Source organism: Quercus lobata, chromosome 1 (assembly GCF_001633185.2).
Source record: "Quercus lobata isolate SW786 chromosome 1, ValleyOak3.0 Primary Assembly, whole genome shotgun sequence".
In the NCBI taxonomy this organism is placed as follows: domain Eukaryota; kingdom Viridiplantae; phylum Streptophyta; class Magnoliopsida; order Fagales; family Fagaceae; genus Quercus; species Quercus lobata.
The window spans coordinates 50,699,962-50,726,012 of NC_044904.1; the positions used below are offsets into that span (position 1 = coordinate 50,699,962).

The 26,051-nt window shown below is 34.1% G+C and overlaps 1 protein-coding gene across 4 annotated transcripts in view; it reads right to left on the minus strand.

Annotated features, from left to right (window-relative positions):
• The window catches only part of LOC115991848 (sterol 3-beta-glucosyltransferase UGT80A2-like), a 46,118-nt gene extending 20,300 nt beyond the window's left edge, over nt 1-25,818 (minus strand). The window contains exons 1-11 of one of the 4 annotated variants that reach the window (XR_004092350.1): nt 25,492-25,818; nt 23,047-23,222; nt 21,681-21,923; nt 16,524-16,635; nt 13,601-13,771; nt 13,261-13,324; nt 12,910-12,967; nt 12,622-12,799; nt 6,992-7,122; nt 1,271-1,373; nt 1,069-1,145 (exon numbers count right to left, since the gene is read on the minus strand). Coding sequence is in view for 3 of the 4 variants with exons in the window: in XM_031115798.1 (XP_030971658.1) it covers nt 1,069-1,145; nt 1,271-1,373; nt 6,992-7,122; nt 12,622-12,799; nt 12,910-12,967; nt 13,261-13,324; nt 13,601-13,771; nt 16,524-16,635; nt 21,681-21,923; nt 23,047-23,222; nt 25,492-25,603 (1,425 nt within the window). In the remaining variant the exon portion in view is untranslated. The remainder of the gene's footprint in view (nt 1-1,068; nt 1,146-1,270; nt 1,374-6,991; nt 7,123-12,621; nt 12,800-12,909; nt 12,968-13,260; nt 13,325-13,600; nt 13,772-16,523; nt 16,636-21,680; nt 21,924-23,046; nt 23,223-25,491) is intronic. The other 3 variants (XM_031115798.1, XM_031115817.1, XM_031115805.1) reach the window with 3 other exon arrangements.
• Between the last annotated feature and the right edge of the window lie 233 nt (nt 25,819-26,051).

A 26,051-nucleotide genomic window follows, 5' to 3' on the forward strand; every position in this document is an offset into this window, starting at 1 on the left:
TTTTTGGAAGAGCCAGAATTTTATTAAAAGACTGCAATTAAGAGGAGTAACTAACACACTGGATGCATACAAGAGAGACACCAATAAAATGTCGTCTAAAATGGAAAGAATCATGAAACTCAATCAAATTAAGTTGAAATTACCTCTAGTAGCAGCCAACCAATCATTCATCAAACATAAGAAGATAAGCTTCAAAGGCTAGTATTTAATTCTATCTGTAAAGTTCCTTTTCTACTAAACTCCATTCATCCTTCACATTAGACAATGAGAAATTAATCCTAATAGAGAGCTTTATATTAATGATCCTACACCATGAAGCCAAGAAAGCATGCCAACTGATGCATACACATCAGTCAGCTAAGTGAAATTGAGAATTACATGCCACTTTATCTACCAAAATGTAGTGCATCTGAAGCCTTGAGGCCATACCATTGTTGCAAATAGTCAGAAACACAAGTAGAATGGGAGGCCAAGCCCCCCAAATTTTTCATTATATAATGTTAATAAAGATGTAAACAAGATAATATGAAAAAGAATGGGATTTTTCTATGTCATGCCCTCACCCATTTAATTCCAAATATATTACAAAAAATACTAAAAATAATATTATGATAGTGACAGCTGGTAGGGACACCTCACCAATAGTATCTTCTTGAATAGTCTACAATGGGGACACCTCACTAGGGCTGCCTCACCTATAATATCTTCTAGAATAGTCTAGAATGGCGACACCTCGCCAATGATATCTTTCTAGAAGGATACAAGGATACAATTCTTTCTCTTTTTAACACTTAATACAATTATAACTTACACATTGACCTATCAAGGTAAGTCCCTGCAAACTATAAAATTTTTCAAATCTCTCTAAATAAAATTGTATATAGGATTTTTGTATTAACCAGAAAACAAGGATGGAAAAGAGCCTAAATACACAAACCTTAAAAGGGAAACCAAATCTAAGCCCAACTGTCATGCATAAAGAAATCATGGCAGACCAACTCTAAGGAAACCTAATACTGTAAAACCTTGTCAAAATCAAAATCAATGAATACAATAGGAAGAATTTACCACAGCGATGCATCTTGGGAATAGCCAATCATGCGGGCAACTGTCCAGTAAGAGTACGAAGTCCTTCGGTTCTGCCACTGTAAAAAGTAAACTAGGTTAATCTATTTGCTTCTACAATATGCAAATTTCCAAAGTAATTACTAGTAGTAAATTTGGTGGGTTATAAATTCTATGCAATGAAAAAGTAGGTATAAGGACTCACAATTCCCAAGACCACCCCAGCCTTTGTTTATGATGCCTCTTTGTCCAGTAATTTCTAAAGCCTCAACTATAATCTTGGTCATTTTCTCCGGTTCTTCAACAGGCTGTTGCAATCTCGTTAACAGATCAGAAAGTAAAGAGATATATTACCATTCAAAGGAAATTCACCTTTTAGCTCCTACATTTATGAGCATTACAGACACTTCAATGAACTGCCATCCATATTTAATAGTACACACAATCAAGAAACGTTACATTTATCCGTGGGACACTACACGGTAGTTCTCTATTAAACAAGGAAACTGACCAAAACCTAAATCCCCTATTGGAAAAGCAGCATGCTTATTACCAATATTGCAAAACTCCGTATCACATTTTGCTTTTATGATTCCTCATTATCTATAACTTAACTCTAAGACACAATCAATAATCCGATCCATTTTCAATTAGGCCTTGCTCAAGTCTCTTTAGGGGTTATCACCTAAGCCTCAATCCCAATCAATTGGGTTGGATACCAAAGGAGGACACATAATGTCAAGATGAAGAGGTTGGCATAGAATTGTAGTCAGTATTTTCTAGCCACCTTCTGATTCTCAACAGTAATGCTACATGGTATGTAACTAAGTTAAAAATGCAATACTCACATCGAAAAATCACAAAAATTAGGAGCAGGAAGGCATCAATAAGGAAAAAATAAGTGGGATTGTTAACATATGAGATTATACCTTCCAGTATATATATATATATATATATTGTTTATAGGTCAGAAAAAGTTTATTAAAGACACTACAGTATGCATGAAAAGCACAAAGTAGTCAAAAAGTATAAAAAGAGGAAAGAAAAAAACAAAAAGCTAATTACCAAAAAGAAGAGGGCTAATGAACAAAGGGATGGAGTCACACGATGTGAGTCCCCAAGCCCAAAAACAATCAAACCAATAACTACTAAAAGAAGAGAGCAATTGATCATTAGAACTATCCACATCCTCAAACGTACGACAATTACGTTCTCCATATGCACCACAACAAGCACAACAGTACTAAATTCCAAATGTCTGACGAGTGTTTCCCCAACCAATTCCTCCAACCAAACAAAAGATCAAAAATCATTTTTAGTAAGACCCAGAAAACCCCAAAAGATAGAAAGACGAAACATCATAATTGTTGAGCCTTCTTACAATGAATCAACAAATGATCCACAGTCTCCCCACAACAACAACATATGCAACACCAATCAACAAAATCAAACCTCTTATTCTTCGTATTATCACCAATGAGAATCTTATTTCAAGCGGCAGTCCAAACAAAAAAAGAAACTTGCCTAGGGGCCTTCTAACACAGAACGGAAAACGTAGTAGGCTAGATCTCGTTCTAGCTTAACAAACCCTTGACGAATCAAGAGAAAATAAGTCTAGAATCCACTAAGAATTTGAGAAAACCTCATAGAAGTATTTTATTTCAATCTTCTTCAACAGAAAACAAAACAAAAAACAAAAAAAATTAAAAAACAGAATTATATGAGCCCAAAAATACCCTTAAATTTCCTACAACATCGCAAAAGTCCAAACTACCCCTAAATAGAATAGCTAAAATAAAATAACTAAACTTTGGCCTGAAAATAAGCAATAACAATTGAAAATAATAAATTAATTACGCGCCCCTCCGCCTTGATTTATGAATATCCTTTTTCTCAAAAAAATCTTTGGATGCTTGTTCTACATCATTCCCCTCCAATTGTAAAGAACTCGCCCTCGAGTTAATCTCCAGATACAATGGCTCGCTAGATGGATAGTACTCATACAAATCAGCCACATTAAAAGTCTTTGAAATTGCCATATCACTAGGAAGATCAACCACATACGCATTGTCATTGATTTTCTTGAGAATTCTGTGAGGACCGTATTTCTTTGGCTTCAGCTTGTTGTAGGTGCCAATTGGAAACCTCTCCTTGCATAGAAAAACCATGACCATGACCGTGTCCCCCTCTTGAAACAACTTGTGCCTTCGATGTTTATTAGCTGCTGCCTTATACTTTGCATTGGTTTCCTCAATCTTTTTCTTAACTTCTGCCTGAACTGACTGAACCTTTTCTGCCATATTATTTGCTACAGCACTCAAACCTGAAAATTTAGGCAACTTGACTAAGTACAATGCATGCTTTGGAACCTTCCCATAAACAACTGAAAATGGTGATCGTCCAGTAGAACTATGGACAGCACTGTTGTAGGCAAATTCAGCTTGTGCAAGTGCATTATCCCATTGCTTTGAATGCTACGAATTAAATTCCCCAGAGTTCTGTTCACAACCCTCGTCTGCCCATCTGTCTGAGAATGTGCCGTGCTACTATAATTCAAGCTCATGTCAAATCTCCTCCACAAAGTAAGCCAAAAGTGAGTAAGAAATTTTGAATCACGGTCAGAACTCAGAAGTAATGGAATTTGGAACTTCATGCAACCGGAAAATCTCCTGAAAGAATAGTTTTGCAATACGCGCACTACCTGAAGTCTTACAACAAGGAATAAAATGCGTCATCTTTGAAAACCTGTCAACAACAAACGCAAAATCCACACCCCTGTGAGCCTTTGGAAGTCCCAACACAAAGCCCATAGTTAGGTCCTCCCAAATATTCTCTCAAGAGTGGGGTAAAGGCATATATAAACTGGTATTTTAGGATTGCCCCTTCGCAACTTGACAGACATGACATTTGCGAACAAGATTCCCGACATCCCTCTTCAACTGGGGCTAGTAATACCTCTCCTCCACACTAGCAACTATCTTGTCATGCCCCAAATGGCCCGCAAGACCACTTCCATGCAGATTCCAAATAATCTTTTCATGTAGGGACATCGATGGAATACACAACCAGTTTCCTTTAAATAAGTAGCCCTCCAAAATATGAAAGTCACCAACAGATTGCTGCTATAGGAGGTTTTCCCAAGTTTCACCAAAATCTTCACCAGTTCATATAACTCCTTTAAACAGTCAAAGCTAACCACTTCATTTCTTAAAGTAACCAACAATGTGACCCTACGACTTAGAGCATCAGCAACTCTATTAGAAGCTCCAGATTTATGTTTAATAACACAGTCAAACTGTTCTAGGTAAGAAGCCCACCTTGCTTGCATTTTATTCAAGTGCTTTTGATTCTTGAAATATTTCAATGACTCATGGTCAGAAAAAATTACAAACTCCTTCAGGATTAAGTAATGCTCCCAATGCTTCAAGGCTCGAATAACTGCATACAACTCTTGTTCATAAGTTGACCACTTTTGTCTAGTTTCATTTAATTTTTCACTATGAAAAGCAACGGGGCAAACCTCTTGAGGAAGAACAGAATCTATCCCAACCCCACTAACATCACACTCCAACCCAAACACCTTATCAAAATTAGGAAGTGCCAAAATTGGAGTTGTAGTTAATTTTTCTTTAATTATAGAGAAACTATTGTCAACGTCTCCACCCCATCTAAATTTCCCTCTCTTCAAAGAATCAGTAATAGGGGCAACTATGCTACCAAAATTTCGAATAAACCAACGATGTTTACGACCCTAGCGCTACCAATCATACACCGAATAAGCAAAGCCGATCAGAAATAAGGTTGAATTTGACCTCCAACACCCTCGACAACCTCAAAGAGACCGCCCTTCCTTTCTCTCTTCGATCTGTTGTTGCAAGCTTCAGCACAAAGCTCGCATGAGCTTTAGAAGTTTCACCAGATTTAAAACAAGGTCCTATTTGACCCGATAGCTTTTGACCCAAATCCATATATCCCTTTAGCCCATCTGAATTTAGACTAGAGGTCACACTTGAAACCCATTTAAAATTTTTAAACCCCACTTCATTATCCTCCCAGGATACTCGCCTCTTACCTTCCTCATTCATCTCCACAATCAAACCTTTCCCAACCTAATGAAAATCAAGATCAAATTACTGAGAACTTAACTAGAATTCCCTTAGAATTAAGAATCAAAGCTGGAATTACAGAGAGACTGGAGAAATAGAGTTTCAGTCCAAGTCTGAAAGTAGGTTAAAGTTACATAAAAAAATAAATAAATAAAAACTGATTCTTCTCTTACATAACAAGCCTATTTATAATCTTTAACTACTAGGAAATAAACTAGTTAAAAGTTACAGTTAAGCTGGCTGTCAACACATAAGTCAAAGCTGAAATTAAAGAGGATAAATGGCAGATCTAAGAAGTCAAGATAAATTGCTGCCAGCCTGTCCTAAGAGGTAAGAAAGAGTGGCTGGTTGTTTGGCTTATAGAGGCTGGCTGGCTGTCAGTCCTAAGAGTTTTTTTTTGGGGGGGGGGGGGGGGGTGTGTTGGTTGGCTTTCCTAAGGATAGACTGTGGCTACATCACTACCCAACATGAATTCCTAAATTCTCGCACCTTTCCATTATCAGAATAATTTGAATTCAAACTAAACTGTAACAGAAATCACCTCCTAATTCCTTCCAAGATTTGTTCCCCTAAATTAGGTCCACTTTAATGTACTAATCTCCCCCATCTGCACCTCTCACAGCTTCCAGACCAGATTTATCACCGGAATTGTCATCCATCACCACCGTAGCAGGCTTTGGAATATTCGGTTTCGCCACATCTGTCACCCCCATCTAACTCTTGCCTTTATCAATGGCAATAGACTGCCATGTAGTCCCCATACTACTTGACTTCTCATGCCTTTTAACTATACTACTTGACTTCTCATGCCCTTTGACCATCTCTGCAAAAAATCGTGAACATTGAAGTGTTGATTTTGTATTATGTTTTTGTGCAGTAGGTTTTGCAAGGCCTGAAGCCCCCTTGAAGCGTTGATTTTGCATTATGTTGTTGTGCAGTAGGTTTTGCAACCCCCAACGCATATTGATTAGGTTCCAACATTCTTCTCAACTCAAGCCCAAAACCCTTCCAACTGCACTGTGCCTTGCGTTCAGGAATGATGATAGACCTCCTTAGCCCGCCAACTTTCAGTTCAGTCGGTAATAAGTATTGACCAAACGAATTGGAACACCTTTCCAAAGTGTAGGCAGTAACACCATATCTAAACGTAAAGAATTGCTTTGGATTGATCCCACAAACGCTATACTCAATATTATTCATTAACCACAGTGTTGCCTTCTTACCCATAAATACTGATTTCATGAAGTACTTACCCCGTTCAAAAATCTGTAAAGCAAAAAAACTTCCCCCTTCCTCTACCACCAATTGAAAAAGTTTCGATTCTATAAAGAAACTCCAAATCCCACCCATATCTGTTGTTGAAGATGATAAAAAAACAATTTTCTGGCTAATTAGACATAGTCAGGCCTCCTTGTAACTTCAAGCCACATATCTTTGGCAAATTTTTTGAACCCTCCATTATAAATCTAAACTACAAAATGAAATGAACTAATAATCTCGTTCAAACTATTGTATATAATAAAAAAAATCTTCAATACAATAAATCTCACTAAAAAAAGAATAATTAAATATCCTTAAGTTGGCCATATCTAGTGTTGGATTTTATGTTGCATCAAACTATAAAATAACAACAACCCCCCCCCCCCCCAAAAAAAAAAAAAAAAAACTTTAGGGTCAGCTATGGATCTTTGTTAGACTGATCAAGGTTAGCTACATGTCTACCAAACTACAAAATCACTCCCCACCCCCCCACATCAAAAATAAATAATAAATAAAAAAAGAAAGAAAAGAAAAGGAACAAATAGTGAAAAGAAACTCACAAGACTACCAAACCCAATATAGATTGGCTTTTTACCAGCTGCAAGCCATTCCACTAGTGAATCTGGGGGTTGATAATTTGATGCAAGGTCAAGAAAACAAAATCCAACAACATCAATGTTAGGTCCCCAATCTGCCAAAGAATTCAGATATATTTTATCAGTACATAACACAGCAGAATCACATTTGCTGCTCAGGATAAAAGAACCAAGATAGAGGTAGTACACCAAAAACAATTTAGCATTGAACACAATAACTTTAACAGAGAAGTTTTATGGCATATCTCACATCAGAAATGATAACTTGTGCATATCTCCCTTGCCAACAACTGAACCATCATATTCAGCTTTACCAATGATACTCCAAAATAATGTTAACACAAGTGACCAGATATCTCTTGCCACCATACAATGGAGTAAAAGGTTTGGATTAGTTTTTTCCCTGCATAATTTAGTCAGAATTGTTTTTTAAGTATTTGGTTTCAATTAAACTTTTTTTCTGCATTAAATTGACCTGTAAAAGTAAAGTCTGTCTTATTATTTTTAAAGTCTGTAACTTCACTTTTTAATTCCATTGTACCTCTTCCTTTGTCTTGGTATTTTAAAAGTTTGTATGTTTTCATTAAAGATAAAAGTCTATGTTACAAAGAATATATAACAAAAGCAGTTTATGAAGAAGAAATTAGCTTGATGAAAATATGTGTGCGTGTGCGTGTGCGTGTGCGTGTGCGTGTGTGTGTGCGTGTATTTTTGTGCCTGTCAGTAAATGGGTAACATTTAGTCAATGGAATTTGGATATGAACTTGAGGTGGTAGCTGTTCCTAATTGGTAGACTCTTGAGTCCAGATTGTTCAATTAAAATTCCAAAAGGACCAAAACAACTTTTTGTTACTTGCCAAAACTTGCAAATCTTCCAATCCTGTTTCCTAAGATACGTGGATCAGTTTTGCCAATTGAATAGTGGTTAATAGTCTTACTATTATATTTGTACTCCAAGTGATTTTACTCACAACATAGTACAACCTTAGTACCATAGTTTTCCTGTTCACCGTGATGCAGGTCACTACCATCTTAATTATTCTCTACATCATTTTGCACGTGACCAAATTTACTTCTAGATTTTTTGTGGATGGAATGTGTATACGAACTCAATTTGTATTTTGAAGAACCTGTTTTACATTGATGTTTATCAGGATTTATGAATTTCAATATCTTTTTTTTCTTTTTCTTTTTTCACCTGTTTTTTTAGTAGCATAGAGGTAGATAAGATAGTTGGTTATTGTTCAAGAAGAGTTACTAAATTAAATTGAAAGGTCAGGATAGCATAATTTTCCTTCTGTTGCTTTTATTTTTAAATGAATGTCTTTCTCATTTGTTAATGCTTGATAATTTTTATTTTTTAAAAGATCAAAAACAGCATATGCAGATTTTCACATATGTACTCTTTGTAACAAAAAAAAATTATTAAAATTACTTTTGATCCTTTACAATGTTATCGTAGAAAAAAGGAATATATATATATAATGCAAGAGTAGCATGACAAAGAAGACGGATGATAGTGCTTGAGAAGTGAACCAAAAGAAAATGGCATGGAAGACGAAATAATTTCCAAACTTTGTGTATTAGAAATGGTCCTACACAAGCTAGGAAAAACAGGAGAATGGTCATGGGAAAAATTGGCGGTGGTGGCTCCACTTGCATGTGAGGGTGGTCCTATGACCACCCTCACTAGCTAAATTTTTATTTTATACTTAGCAAAAAATATATATAAAAATAATTAGTTTAAATTAATCTATTCAGTGACCACCCTGACTTGAAAAAAATGTATATATATACTTACAAAAAAAAAAATTATATACTATATTAACTTATTTTGACCACCCTAATAAAAATGTTAAACAACATGATCTAAGAATCACAAGAATTTGAATTCAACAAAAATAATAGTATTGTTACATCCACAATATATTCACAATAAATTTTATGTGGTAAGCTGTTACTAATTATAATTTGAGCTCAATATTAACATGTTTTACCCACCAATAATAACTTGTTGCATAAGATTTATTATGAAATTGTTGGAGTCACTTCATTATTCTTGTGTCAGCATTTTCAATTTCCACTTTATCTCTTATTAGTCTTTTTTTCTTTACTAGTACAAAAAATTGTAATATTTCATGTATTTGCGTGTTTTTTTTTTTTTTTGTAATGTTGATATATTCAAGTTGTCTCTTTATTAAATTTTGTATAATTTAAGTTTCTTAGTGACCACCCTAAAAAATATTCCTAGAGCCGCCACTGACAATTGGAACCATCTTCTACTAGAGTTTCATTTATAATTATGTTTGGTTTAGTTGCTCCAAAGGAATGGCCAATATGCATGTATTATGCTATTTCTTGAAGCGCCAATTAATTAAAGTGTCAATCATTGCAGGAAACAAAAAAGTCCATCAACATTTAGAAAATACAAATGACCCAGACCTTTGAAAAAATTTTATGAAATTTTTTTTGTGTTAAGTTGATCTACACAACTATTTTAGAATTGTTATGATATAAGTTTATACAATTAAAGTTTGAAGTTGATTGATTTCAACACTAAATTAAATTGTATTATGCTATTGCCAGATTTTCATTGTATTTAGAATATATATCCTGAATATTAGTTTTAATTTTGATTCCTGATTACAACTAATTGCGGTCTCATGTTTTTCTTTATTACATTACAGGGAAATTTTTTCTTAGACAATCTGACAACATTCTTAAATCTCCTGAATCAATGGTTTGCATTTATGCGAAACTCAATGATTTCTTTATCTTGTATTTCTTTGTTTGTTACTCTACATTTTCCTATGGTGTAGAATTTGTGAGACTATTTACTACTATAGTTTGATGCATTTCATGGATTAATACTACAGGATTTGAATATCATAATACTTTAATTTTTAATTATTGTCTATCGAAGTCACCTATATTTGCTTCTACAAAAAACAAAGTCACCATGAAAGACTACAGAATTTTTAAAATCTTTTTCTAAAAGGTCAATTAAAAATTTTGTTGAGCAACCATGAAATTTCAAGATTAAATTTGGAAGTCTCTATGAAAGACTCCCTGAATTTAGGTTTTTTTCTTGGAAGTAATTATTTGAATTTTTTTCGTATTATTTTAATATAAAATGTTTATATTTTCAGTTACCATGTATTTTGTAATAAATAAAAGTATCCCACACATTGTGCAGGTTATAAGCTAGTTTCATAGAGGAAGGAGGCCTTTTAGGTTTGAAAATATGTGGCTAAAGGATGAGGGTTTTGTAGAAAGGATACACTCCTAGTGGGAGTCTTATCATTTTTATGAAGCTCCTAGTTTTGTTTTAGCAAATAAATTGAAGGCTCTGAAGATTGATCTCAAGAGATAGAATGTGGAGGAGTTTGGTAATGTAGAAGAAAAGGGGAAGAAGTTGTGGAGTGATCTTCAAGGGTTGGAGGCTGTTGAGAAAAGTTGTGTTCTTACAGTAGAGGAAAAGCTGGATAAGGAAAGAATTAGAGGAGAGTTGGAAAAAATGACGTTGATGGAAGAAATTTGTTGGAGGCAGAAATTAAGAGTTTTTTGCATTAAAGAAGGTGATAGGAACACAAAATTCTTCCATCGTATGGCCAACTCTCACAGACGGTTTAATTATATTGATATGCTTATGGTGGATGGGGTGATGTCTTCCAACCAAGGATCCATTGCGGAGTGTATTACTCATTTTTATAGAAGGCTTTACTCTGAAAATGAGGGTCATTGCCCTATTCTGGATGATGTGGACTTCGGAAGAATTTCTGAGGAAGATGCTTTGTGGTTTTATAGACCTTTTGAGGATGAAGTGTTTGGGGTGGTTAGTGGGTTCAATGATGATAAGTCACTAGGTCCAAATGCTTTCTCCATGGCTTTTTTTCAATCTTGCTGGAGCGTTTTGAAATCAAATATTATGGCTGTCCTTCCTAATTTCCATGAGCAAGCTGTGTTTGAAAGGAGTTTTAATGTTTCTTTCCTTGCCCTCATTCCTAAGAAATCTGATGTTGTGGAAGTGAAGGCTTTTCGTCCTATTAGTTTGGTGGGAGGGATGTATACGATTATATCTAAGGTTTTGGCCAATCGTTTACGAAGGGTGGCACATAGTCCTATCTCAGATTCTCAAAATGCCTTTGTTAAAGGTTGGCAAATTTTGGATTATGTTTTAATTGCTTCTGAATGTATAGACAGTAGGATGAAGACGGGGTGACGGGGGTTATTTGCAAGTTGGATGTTGAGAAAGCTTATGATCATGTGAATTGGAATTTTCTTATGTATTTGCTTAGGTGATGTGGCTTCTCAGAAAATTGGAGGTGGATTATGTGGAGTATATCAACTGTCAAATTTTCTATTCTAATCAATGGTACTCCGGTTGATTTTTTTGGAAGCACTACGGGTGTTCGTCAAGATGACCCATTATCTCTGCTCCTTTTTGATATTGTCATGGAGGCTTTGATTCGTATGTTGGATGCAGCTGCTATGTTGGAACAGTTTTTGAGCTTTTCAGTAGGTAATTCGGCTAGTATGTTGCTAACAATGTCCCATCTCTTAAGAAAAAATAGGAAATTAGATATGAGATATGAAAATGAATTTTGAGTTATAAAAATTGAGATATGAGAACTGAGATATGTGTGAAGTGAGAACCAAACATGGCCTCAATATCTAAGAATCACACCTAGTCTGCCTAAGCATCACACCTCAAAGAAGGTTGCATCACACAAACCATAAAAGAAAGTTTCATAACTCTTAAATTCTGAAAATATTAATCATTAACCACCTCAATAGAAAGTACTACAACTCTTTAAATAGAAGACTAATACCTAATCCTAGTAGAACTAGAATTTCATAAAACCCTAATAAACTTGGACCTGGACTCCTTGGGCTTTATTACTAAACCCAAACTAAATAACTAAGCTTAAATAAAACTAAAATAAGAGTCAATGGACTATAAGCACAGTCCATTCGAGAATATTAAGATATTACATAATTTCCCTTGATACATAAAATCAAATAAAATATAATAAATCATTCTCACTGCCTCCTGCATCACCAATATACTTTTTTTGGAAAGTGGGGGTCGTATGAGAGGGTAGCTGAAGATGAATGAGGATTTTGATATTCGTTCGTTTTATAAGGAGTTGAGAGGTTCTTTCTCCTTAGTCTTTCCTTGGAAAGGTGTCAAGGAAAGGTGTTTGAAAGTTAAAGCACCTCAACGTGTTTCATTTTTTGTTTGGACCGTAGCTTGGGATAAGATTCCTAGAGGTGATAACTTGAGGCGTAGGGGTCTTGACTTTGTTGTCTGGTGTGTTATGTGTCATTTTTGTAGGGAGACTCTAGATCATTTGTTGCTTCATTGTGAGAAGGCTTTTCAATTATGGTGCTTTGTTTTTAGATCGTTTGGAACAATAAAAATAGCATAAGATGGTTATATATAAATAGTAAATTAAAAAATAAAAATATCTTGTACACTTGATCTATTGCATCCTAAACAATTAATCCAACATATAATCGCAACAATTGCAACACAAGATATAACAGTCAACTAGAGACTAGAAGTGTAATGGAAATGTTGAACATATCACCTTTCGGTTTGGGAACTAGATGAGGACTCCATATGTATCCATAGGGTATATCAGGAGGAGAGCTATAGGATCCGCTGAGATATGTAACTGGTCTTAACTTTAGCTGTTTCTTCCTAAACTCATTAATCATGTCTCGTATTCCAAGCCAAATTAATGCATCAACAATTTGATAAGAAAGCTGCAAAAACAAATGTAACTTGATTTATAAAATATACAAAACCAGTGAAGCATTGGTTCAAGATAAATCAAAAGCAATAAGGATTAAGAAAAGTACTAAAAGATACTCACTCTATATCCAATTTGTTGCCTAACACGAGATAGAGGGTGGGGGAATTCACTAGTAGGCCTGAAAAAAAATAATTAAAGAAAAAGAGCAATCAAATATCATCATGCAATTCATAGGAATATTCCCAATTTAAGTTGGTGTGTGTGTGATAAGTTCACACATAAACAAATAAACAATGCAAGAGAATAACAATTTTTAAATCATGTTTCTCAAAGGAATAAAAAAAAAAAAAAAAAAAAAAAAAAAAAAAAAAAACACACATAAGATGAAACACTTTATCAAGGATAAACTAGTTATTTAATAGATATTTTTAGCATTAAGCTTATCCAAAGTTCCAAACAAACAAGACTTACGTCCATGGCATCGTGAAAAAAATATGAAGTGGTACTTTTAGCGCCTCAGCAACATGAGTGTGTCCTGAACAAGTATTTGTACAATTTAACAGTCAATTGAATGACTTCAAGTGATGTACAAAAATGAAGACAGCTGATGAACTGAAACTGTGGGAAAAAATTTACTGTTAAGATCGTGGGTTATAAACCCACTGAATGTCCATATAACTTACTAATCAAGAAACTAGATTAATTAACAACCACTTTTTCTTCTTCTTTTTTTGGAAAGACAAATTACCACTTTTTTTAAAATCTTGATTTCATAACACATGGAGAATTAAAACAAGTGATGAAAGCTAACCATATGCTGGGGGATTGGCAATTAATGCATCTGCTTTAAATGGAATATTGGTAGCAGGGTCGGGATCCTGGCATGCAGGAAGTAAAGAGTATATAATGTCCTTGAGTTGATTTCTCTGGATTGATATTTCTGAAGGCCCAGATGGTAAGAAACCTTTATTCTTGACCATATCTGCATAAAAAACAAAACAAAACTTGATGTGAACTAAACTACAAGGTTGAAAAGAAAGAGTCAACTGTACTTTTAAGAGTCAAGGTTATTTTTGGAATTTAACAATTGACTTTCCTCCATCAACTAGAATTAGGATTTAGTTTTAGTAGTCTACATACATGTGTGATTGTACTCTTATGTAGACAAGTTTGATTGATTAAAAAAAATTCTCTTGAAATTTTTGTTATGTTTTGGTGCTAACTCCTAGGTTGTTCTCCCTTGCTAGGTGCTGACTCCAAGCAAGCCATTTCTCTAGGTTAACAATATTTTTATTTTTTTTGTTCTTCAATTTTGTTGCATCCATTTTGATATTTTCCTACATGGGGGGGGGCGGGAATAGACACTATAAAATTCAGATATTCTTTCTATTGGTAACTTACGCATACACCCAATAGGTCTTAAACTGATAACTTCACCCTCCACCTCATTTGAACAAGGAAAGGAGGTTCCATTTAAGTGAAAGCTCATTGGTGAAATTCATTTCATTCATTCAAGCTCAGAACCGATGCCCCTCTTTTTCACTAGGCAAGTTCTACACCAATCCAATTTGAACCGGTGGCCTATGCAATCACATATATGTATGTATGAATGTATATTAATGCTTAAAGAGCCGAACCATGAATCTGTCCGTTATTAACATAACCACAAGCATCAAGTTTGGGAAGTTTAAAAGTACCAGAATTAACTTTATGAAATTGAAGTAGATTCGTAAATGAGAGGAGGTTCCATTTAAGTGAAAGCTCATTGGTGAAATTCATTTCATTCATTCAAGCTCAGAACCGATGCCCCTCTTTTTCACTAGGCAGGCTCTACACCAATCCAATTTGAACCAGTGGCCTATGCAATCACATATATGTATGTATGAATGTATATTAATGCTTAAAGAGCCCAACCATAAATCTGTCCGTTATTAACATAACCACAAGCATCAAGTTTGGGAAGTTTAAAAGTACCAGAATTAACTTTATGAAATTGAAGTAGATTCGTAAATTTCATACACTGTGTTAGGGTTTCTGATTACCCTCTCATTTATTTTAATACTCTTGAATAGTCATTAACATGTAAATTATAAATATACCCTTATAATTGGCTAATGAAAAAATTATACATTAGACTAAAGTCACTGAACTAAGTATCCCAACAGAGTCATGGAAAGAGAAAATATGGGGGGTAAAAAAGTATATAATTAGCTCAATTTAAATTTACTCAAAGGCAAAAGCCAACCTTAAGGCACCAAGGCCTTGTATCACCTGAGGCGTGAGACGACAAAAGGTGCTAGCCCGAGAAATGCGAGTCGCCAAATTCTTAAAATATTTATTATACATATAGAAATTAAATCATATGTACCTAGTGTATTGAAATATTTGAAATATTATAATGAAGGATTTATCAATGTGTTGCATGAAAAAACTAGGTCTATCAAATTATTTCAAAGTAGGAATAACATGCTTTAGGCTCTATTACTTATTCTAACAATAGATTCTACAACAATCTTCTATATAAATTAATTAATCTAACAAGTTTGACAACAAACTTTTGTAAATAAGTTTAATTAACAATAGGTTTTATAACATGCCTTTTTAAATTAATTAATCTAATAATAGGTTTTACAATTACAATAACCTTCTATAAAAAATTTAAAATTATTAATAAAAATAATAAATAATAAATTTAAAAAATAAAAAATAAATAAAATACTGAGGCTCTCACCTTAGCGCCTTTTTCATGGCTTAAGGTGTCACCTTACTAAAGGCGGCCCACCTCACGCAGGAGCCTAGGCAAGCGCCTGGCTCACCTTTGACTACAATATTTAGTACTAAATTGATTTCTAAAGTGACACAGTCTAGATATAACAATTCCCATGAAAAGCCAACAAAAGATGTATAGCTCCAAGAATCAAGTTACCGAACACGAAATCAGTAACTGCTCAAGTCCAAAGAGCACCTTCCTTCCATAGCATTGCAGGGTTTATCTAGACCCTGTACAGTTTCTAACAGTATTTCTTACTACGTTTTTGAATTATCTGAAGATTTGCCAATGTTTGCAACAAAAACAGCATTCCTTGCTAATCCCGCTCTAGATTTTCTTTAAAGGAAGTCTTTGATCTATATCCTATGACTCATTTTTCCTTCTTGACCAGAGACAGAAAAACAAGGATTCCAGATAGAAGCCATGATTTAGAGAACCTGCCAATTGCCACAGCACAGTAAATGTGCCAGCAATCTTGATTGATTCAGTAATGTATAAATCCTTTATCTAGTATTTTATCCTGCATTATTCTCAATATTATTGAAACAGTAATAATTCTTAGTTATGGTCTATGTTGCATAGATTATGGTAGAAGTCCCAAGTGCAGTTACATGGACAGCTGCTGCATTTTTTAACTTCTCAATAAATTTCTACCATTAGAGGTGTCCAGTAGCCATACCCTTATATTATTCCATGTTGTTAGTACAACAGGATGAAATGAAGGTCCAGGTATAACAGTAGCCATATTCTTATTGATACCTACTGCATAAAGGCGGTAGTCAAAACATTACTTGAAACACATCCTTCAAAGATAATATCATCCACAATGCATTTTGTAGAATTGTTTCACACGAAAGATATTTATGATGCTGTGCTCCTAATCATTGTGTATTATGCATCACACAGTAGGACTTCTTTGTCAAAACAAGTAGGACTTACAAGAAAGTAGGATAGGAACACTTACAACCAGCAAGAACTTTTGGATCTCCACCTAAAGGATAGAACTCCAACCCAGCAGTCAAGACGAAATCTTTGAAATTAGCATGAGTTGCTAGTCTAACCCTGTGGCCGTGCTCCTGCATGCAAAGTTTCCATCAACTCATATTGCCTGTAGGGTATGTGGTTCTAATTTACAGTATGATGAAAAGTTTTCATCATCTGCATGCATAAACTCTATGTCACTAGAAATATTTTTCTTTTTATGGCAAGTTAAATATGGCACTAGGAATAATTTTTTTTTGATAAGTAAAATATGGCACTAGGAATAATTAAAAATAAGACACCTTATTGAGCCATTTTTTAAGGAATTCATAAGAATATTTCAATTTCGATATAATGCAACATTGATAAACAGATCAGCAAACTATATACTTTACTCTAAATACCCAACCTTCCGCTTTACAGCCAAATTAAGCATCTTATGTTCATTATGTCACTCAAAATATACAACAAATACGTAGGAACCTATATGATGACCAAGAGTCCATTATAGCAGATGCAAGGCTAGTAAAAAATTTTGACAAATAATAATCATTTTCATTAATAAAAGTGAAGAGACATGGGTAGTGCTCTAGTGTGCACAAGAGATAATACTAAAGTACAAAGAAATTATGGCCTAAAACTTAAAATAACTAGAAAAACAAGAAAACTAGAGGGAGAAGGATTCATGGCCTTTGTCCATTTGTGTAGACTCCTTAAAAATACATTCTTCAATCTCATAATTTAAATCTCCCTTCCTTCCTTCAAAACATTTGCTCATTTTGTTCTTCTCTCCAAAAACATCACTTAAAAAAAAGGGAATGGACTTTCAAATATCTATCGCATCTTGTTGTCCAAATCTTCTTTTGCAGCACTGCAAGAGACCAAGAACCATTTACAGCATAACCCAATTAAACTCCCAAAAAAATTGACACCAAGGTCCATGGTTCATGAACAAAGTTACAACAGAGAAGTAAATGATCCACTAATTCCCCTTCCAACTTACACGTACAACACCAATGGTAATTTCTCATCTACTATAATAAATTACTATCATCTAGCACCATACAAGTTTCTTTCAAAAATTAGTTCAACCTCACCCTTACATCTCTTGAATATTGTCGAATTAAGTCTCGCTCCTTGAATTCTTCCCAAACATTATCAAATCTTGTATCTTTATTTTCATTAAAAGGAAAGATTCTCGTGCTACAACGTTAACACCATTATTGATTATACCAATAGAAGATTGATTAAAAATCACGTTTTACCACGTGAAAGTATCAATCTGCACTAAAATTCTTCTCTTGAGAACTTCATCAAGCATCATTGGGTTATTCATATCAATATGTGTATGCAGTATGCAAACCTTCCACATCCAAAAGATCACTCTTAAGACTTGCATTGAACACTTGGTGTGCATCACTCTCTTGAATAGTTTCTTTAATATGTATTGAAGTACTCACCTCTAAATCATTATCATCAAAGTAGACATCATACATAGTTTGGTAGAGAATCCCATACATGAGTATTGTGCGATCATAGAACACCTATCAAGTTAAAGAGAAATTTTCATAAGACTGCTATACAACCAACCAGGCTCTATAGTGCCAAATGTTGGGCCGTTAAGAAGCAGAATATTCATAAAATGAGTGTAGCTGATACGAGAATGTTAAGATGGATAAGTGAAAATACATGGAAAGATAGGATTCGAAATAAGGAATACTCTTCAAGATTGGGGTAGCCCCTATTGATGATAAGATGAGATAGAGTCTCTTGAGATGATTTCCTCATACTCAGAAGAGAGCAACCAATGCACCAGTAAGAAAAAGTTAGTTGATCCAAATTGAGGTTAAGGGAACAAAAAATGGTAGAGGAAGACCAAAAATCACAATCATAGAAGTGTTAAAAAAGGATATGTCAATTAAGGAACTACAAAGCATATGACTTTAGATAGAATAGGATGAAGGAAAATAATACATGTGACTAACCCTAATTAATCTGTTAAGGATCAATAGCCAAAAAAGAATTTTAGGACTAAGGCTTTGGTTGTCGTTGTTGTAACACAACTGCAGACACCAACCAATCTTCCAATCTACCTTGTGTTGCATGTTCTATGAATTCAGCATCTTGAAAGGAGTTCTCATCTTTTATATCATCATTCTCATGCTCAAAATCATCTTCTAGTATGTCCAGGGGTTCACAGTCACCTTCCAAATCTCCATACGGGCTCCCACTGCTTCCCACCACTAAAGAGATTGTACAACTCATGATAAATCTTCAATCACATGACTCATCTCTACCATCTCTATTTGTTGCCCTTGATTTCCTCTATGCCCACGACCCCTACCATAACCAATCATAACTTAAAATTGCAACCTTTGACTCATATCTCAATTTTGTAGCTTAGATCTAGGCTCTTTTGCTCTAATAATAATTGAGGTGAGAAATTAGATCTAGTGTAGAAGAAGGGTTTAAGAAGAAATCACAACAAGAAGAAGATTAAAGCAAAGAAAAAGATTATAAGATTCAAGTTGGAAAAATCAAATATCAGTTTCTAGTCTCAAAGAGATCAAGAAATTTTCAAATCTAAAATTTCATAAAGCACCTAAAATGACTGAAACGAGGCTATTTATAATAGCTTTTACTAACCATAGAATCCTAACCCTTCATCTTACACATTGCAATTAAGTTGTAACCGTCCAATTTCATGTCACATGAACTTTTAAAATACTAAAGATATGATAATAACAAAACATAACTTAAAGAAATAAAAGGCCGCTCTTGTGGTAAATGGGCCAGCAAATTGGAAATAATGGGGTCTTCTTGCCATTAGGCTTAAATTCTCCTGCATCAATATAAGAGTGGTCCAATAGAACTGTCAAAGTTATCTTTTGGCTTGCATCATTGAAATGCTCTTCCCACACAGTAAAGGCCAAAAAACTGTCAATTCTCGACATGGTTGGAGACTCGTCTATTACCAAGTGAATATTTCTCCTTCAAAAGAAATATACACCAAGCCTTGCTTCATGATGAAATATGAAAAATCCCACATTGCCAGTGTCAACTGTCCACTTCCTAATATTTCACAGGGGAATCTAACGACATTGAATTCACCTCCAATACACCGCAAAACATCCCACAAACCCCACCACATCAACCATCCATCCAAATTAGCATTCAAACCCTATACCCCATAGAACGCCCAAATGAAACCAACCTCAACACATTTAAAATCGCACAACATAAAATAGCTGCCTGCCACCTCCTTAATTTATCCACATCCCATCTATCCTACAGCAGAAATATACTGCCATCTTGTCATGTTCTCCATTTTTGTTCCTTGGAGACAAATTCTATGTGCCTTCCATTCTCTCAACAGGTTTCTGATCCATATCCTGTTATCCCCATCTCTATTCCGCCAACACTATTTTCAGTTTCATAATAACTTTGTTATCACCCTCCTTTTTTTCCTACTTGTTGCACCATTATCTTAATTCAAAGATCAAGATAATTTTTTCAACTCCCTTTGACCTGCTTTCCTTTGCTTCAATAGCTGCTTTCTCAGCCCTACACTACTTTGTGGAGTTACTATGGAATCTTCAACTGCCAAAAATAACCGTAGACTCTACCAATCCTTTAAACAAATTCCCAGGTTTTTGCCAATCCTGTCAATCATACCAATCACCTCAGCCAAGACTTCTATAAACTTTTCTAGCATGATCTTCCCCTGATCCTCATCCCTTTGCACATCAATTGGTTATCTAAGCCTTCATAGAAAATGAGCTCCATCTTTGGGAGGGATGTAATAAATTTTTCTCCCTAGGGTAACTTTCAAAAGCTTCAAAAATTTTTTTTTTTTTTTGTCAGATCCAGGTAAAGGTCCAGCCTGCTACATGGGCTCATGAGTAGTTTTAAAGTTCCCACCCACTTCATAACATATTAGGCCTAGCCCTTATTCTTCTTAAACCAAAGCCCAAAAACTCTAGCCCTGATTCTGGATTGTCTCCTCTTCCCACAACTTCTGGCCTAGTTTTCTCATAGCCCACGTTAGAAAGCCTTAAGGAATTGCCTCAATCTCTAACCACTCACCCCATGGAACATATACCAATGCAACCTTTTTTGCCTCATTTTTCAACCATTAAAAGTTGATGCAACCATGGAAGATTAATTTGTTAGTAATTCATCTATTCAATATTTATTTTATGGGCCCACATGTGAAGCCTAACTAAAGTAAAATTCATGTAGTCTAAAATGTCTAGTTATATGTGTTCTAGGTTTGAAACAATTTTTTATTTTACAAGCTATGATCAAAACAAAAACAAATACTAAGTAGATAGCTTATTGTGGGTTCCAGTTAGCTCAACCGGTAAAATTTCTGACGGTTAAATAAGAGATCTGGGATTTAATCTTTGCCTATACCAAAAACTAATTGGTGTATTGGTCTTATGATAAAAAGCTATTCATCAGGAGCAAACGACATAGGTTGAAACTCTCTCAAAAAAACAAAAACAAAAACAAAAAAAGTAGATAGCTTATTATTGTGGTTTTCCCTAAGTGAAAAAAATAATAATAGCCTTTAACTCAAATGGTTTTATCACAACCCGTCACATGCATGGTGTAAGTTATAAATCATAAAAGAAAAAAGAAAAAATAACAAAAAATAATGAGAATAGCAAATAGCTAGCATGAGCATTAAACTTAATGATAAAGAACTAAATTGCTAAAGCAATTCAAACAAGTATTAAGTTGGATAATTAAAATCTCAACAGCATCATTAGAAAAGCCTCACCAGCTCTTCAGCAATACTGAAAGGAGTCACAATTATAGTAAAGTGACAGCAACATTTCAAATCTCCAATCCTCCCTAGGCCAAAAAGAAAAGGGGGAACATCCATTTCCAATGTACATGCCCTTCATATGTGGGGTGCATATTCATGCTAAGACCCCACCAATCAGCAACACACATGGCAACAAACTTATTTAAGTTCACATGCAGTTGCATCATGCACTAAAAGATGATGCATGACATGAAGTGCAGTTGCAACCAGTAGAAGAGTGGCTATATCTCCAAACTTCACTTGTTTTTATTGTTTCTCCTATCAGACCTATTAATGGGCTCATGAAAAACTGAAAATAATAATAACCTGCAAACATTTTCCAATGGCAACAAAGGGCTGTACATCTCCTCGTGTTCCAACAATAAGCATCACAATTTGCAGCGGAGGTATATCTTGAACCTCAGTTGTGTCAACAGGTTCTGCATCAGCAGCTTCATTATAAACAACTCTAGTACCAAAATCAAGAGCTTTGGGTTCAATATCTCCTGGAACTTCAAATTGTATGGTCCCGTCATCTTTAACCATAGGAACTCGTTTTAACCATTTAAGCTGCAGAGTTTTTCAAGGATTGTCAATATCCAGAGACTATGGTACAAAACCATGAAATTACAAACAATAGGTAGAACTTCAATACATGCATACACATACATAAAAACAGGCATACACAATACATGCGCACAAACAAGCATACATACATACATATTATGGATATGTGTGCGTGTGTGTGTGTGTGTATGTCCAATGTTCACCAACTCTCCTATATTAATCTTGTTCAAATATCAAAAAAGATTGTGAATGAGTGTTTTTTTTTAATAAGTAAAAAATAAAAATTACTCAAGATGGTGAGCATTCCGTAACCTAAAAGAATTACCAATAATAATAATGATAATTACACACAAAAAAGAAGTGAATCAGTGAAATCTCTTAACATATTACAATTTGTAAGACCCCAGACTTGAGTGGGTGATCCCTGCCTAATTTATCCAGTTAGCTTTTCTAGATGGTACTCAAATACCATTTGTGCGAGTTCCTTTGGTTTGACTAATGTTATTTTATTTTATTTTTTGGGAAAGGTATGGTAGGACCTTAAAACATTCTAATAAAAATGTCTATCTATAAAGTGCTGAGTTAAAGAGGGAATAATGCTCGCATAGAGATGATAAGTGGGAGAAAGAATTATAATAGGTAACAAAATATAATCATGAACATACGATGGACTAAAACATAAGGAAAACAAAACATGGCAGCAAAAATAAGTCCAACAACAATTATTTAGGTTCAAAAAAAATTAGTTTAACTACACCAAATATTTGGACTATATCCGTCCATTGGAACAATATGCCATTAAGTGGTTTTGTAGTCAGTTATACTTTAGGAAAATTTTCACCTCCTATTAACATAAAACACATAAATGCTATAACAAGGATAACGTGAATATACAACCCACTCGATTGCATATCTATTGGTTTGGTTTTATTATAAGTACTCCAGCTAAGGTAATACATGTATATAGTCTTAAACCCATATCAATCAATAACCATTAATTTAAATCAAGTAAGAAACATATATGATATGTCACCTACCTAAGCACTAAATTCAAAGAAAAAAAACGCTAAATGAGTATGATGCCAAATTGCAAAAGCATGAGTTAAAATTTATTTATGTATCAAACCTTCTTCTTGAGTGGAATTTTCTCATCAAAAAACTTCGTTGCCAACACTCCAAGCCTGCTATTTTGCTTGGACTTACTAAGCTCACTCGAACTCGAACTTGAACTCGCATCTGATCTTCCAACAGCCAACACTTCCCCAGGCACACTTTGTGTTGATGAATTACTCTCAGTAATCCCTAAGCAAAGCAAATTCATAAATTAAAATTCTAATACATCCTAAAGCCTAAAATGCTTCTAATTATTATTCAAACATATAACCGCAACCATCCCATTGATTAAAACCACAGGCTTCCCACATTTATATCTAATGAATGGAAGGCGAATAACACACAACAACATAAGATTGGTTGTTTGCTTTGCAAAACAAATCTTTCCCTTCTTTTATTGATTTCCTAGATTCTTGCAATTTTTGTTCTTGATTTGTTGTCCCCTTGTTCACTCCCTGTGTACTAGGGTGTTTCCCTTTTGATATCAATATATCTTACTTATCAAAAAAAAAAAACACACACACACACACACACAACATAAGACCATGAGGCACAGTGACCTCAAAAACAGAAAATTATTACTTCTTGTATGTAATCATATAAATAATTTAAATTCTATAAATATTTATCCATAAATAAAAACACAGCCAAAATCATCACATTTGACCCTAGCCTTATATCTATAAATTCTAATTGAAAACTGAGTAACTCAGAATTCAACAAAAATTAAATTTTAGACAATTCATGGGAAAGAATAGAATACCTAATTAGCGTATAGCTTATGGTTCAATGTAGTTCTAATAATTTTTTTTTTTTTTTGGAAAATTCAATTGTGACAACAAGTGAAATAGGGCTTCCAGTGTACTTGGTTTTTTTCTAATAAAATTTTTTACGTTACTTATCAAAAAAAAACAAGTGAAATAGGGGGAATTGAACCTTGGTTATCCTTTTAAAAGACACCGGGCAATGCCACTAAGCTACAAAACTCTTGTCGATGCAGTTCTAATGATACCTCTTACGCTTTCAACTTTTTTAATCACACCTCCTGTGAAATCCAGTTATTTTAATCAACTACTTCCAATTCCATCAACTTACTTGTAAAACCATGAAAATTAACCATATGAGATCCTCACAACCATGCATACTCTCTCTCTCTCTCTCATAACACGCCTTTGGTATTCAATAATTCTCATGTGAATAATTTTCATTAATGATTTTTATTGGAGATAGATGTAAAAAGTTGATTAAAACAATTGGATGCCACAAGAGATGTGATTAGAAAAAAAAAAATTGAAATCCAAGGTTGTCAATAGAATTGCATTAAATCACATGGAATGTGTGCATAATATATATTATCTAACTAGTAAGAGACAATGGAAATATATATTTATAAAATAATAAATAAAAGACTAAAGTACTCTTTTGGCCTTAAAGTTTGGGGTTGTTTTTCATTTTGGCCTTTTACATTTTAAAATTTTCATTTTAACATTTCCATATTTGATTCTGTTTTCAATTAAGCAAAATTTTGAAAATGAAAAACAACCCGAAACTTTAAGGACTAAAAGTGTACTTTAGCAACAAAAAAAAGGGAGATATAATAACTATTAAACACACACACACTCTTTAATATTAGTTCTAATGTCACTACCTAAGATGCTTCACATTTTTCTTATAAAATAAAAATGACCCTCATCATTGTATTAATTACAACCGTTCCTTTCCCAGTTCAGTTCCCACATCGCTACCCATTTGTAATTAGTGAATAAAAGAAGCAACTAACCACAGGAGACAGTGGCACCGAAAACACAAAGATAACTTCAAATTCTGTCCAATAGACAAAACGTCCGCAATCAATCATTCCATTAATTTCAATTGTACCCATTCCATATTGGTAATTCCAAAACAGAAAACTCAGAAATGTTTTAAAATCAGGAAAAAAAAAAAAGATTAAAGAGAAGACAAACCACAACACAAACTACATATTTGACCATTTAAATATACTTAAAGTCATGCTTCAAATTTTGCAAACAAAGGACAAATAACCACCATTATCACAATTATTTCAATTATACTCTATCTAGAAATACTAAATTTTAGAGAATTAACTCTGTGTGTGTGTGTGTACATATATTAATAACAGGATTAACTCAGAAATGCTAAATTTTAGAGAATTAATAAGGAGAAGTGTAAAACCCAACCCAAAAAAAAAAAAAGGACGAATTTGATCATGAAAATTTAAATAAATAAACCAAGATTATGGCGATTATTTCAATTATACCATTGTCACATTCAATATGTAAGTGATCAGGAATGTATACAAATTTAGAGAATTAAGAATTCTTAAACATTTGATAAATAAAAGAGAAAAAAAAAATGGAAACGAGTTACGGGAGGCATTTAAAAAATGTAATTGATTTAAAACTAGAAACAGGAAGGTAATAAAGTAGAAATTTGATACCGTGGGACGCAGAAGAGACATCAACGTTGGCGGAAGGTTGAGGTCGAAGATCGAGGGATGCAGATGAGGAGGAGGAGGCGGAGCTGTGGCGATGATGATGACAATCCTCCATATATATTTTTTAAAGTCTAACACAACACAGTGATTCAAGAATGAATGAAACACGCCTGATTGATTGATTAGAAGATTATCTCTCCACTCAAAAATGTGTGTGAATGCAAGCAATTTTTGGAATATTTGTGATATTGTGTAAGGATGAAGGAAACGGATTTGGGGAGTATTGCTTTTCTTTTCTTTTTTCTCTTTTTTAATTTTTATAGGCGTTTTTATTTAGGAGAAATTACAACTTCCCAACGGGAAATTTAAGCAAACGATTTGAAACTTTACTAATCTTAGATTTACTAATCTTAGATGAGCTCGGTTAATATTTTGTAACCCACTTATGTTAAAACCAGAATTAAATGTAAAATTTTGCTACACTTCTACATCTCCGAAAACATAAAATACATAGAAATACAAGATTAAAAAGAATCGACAGAACATTTGCATCATGAAATTTC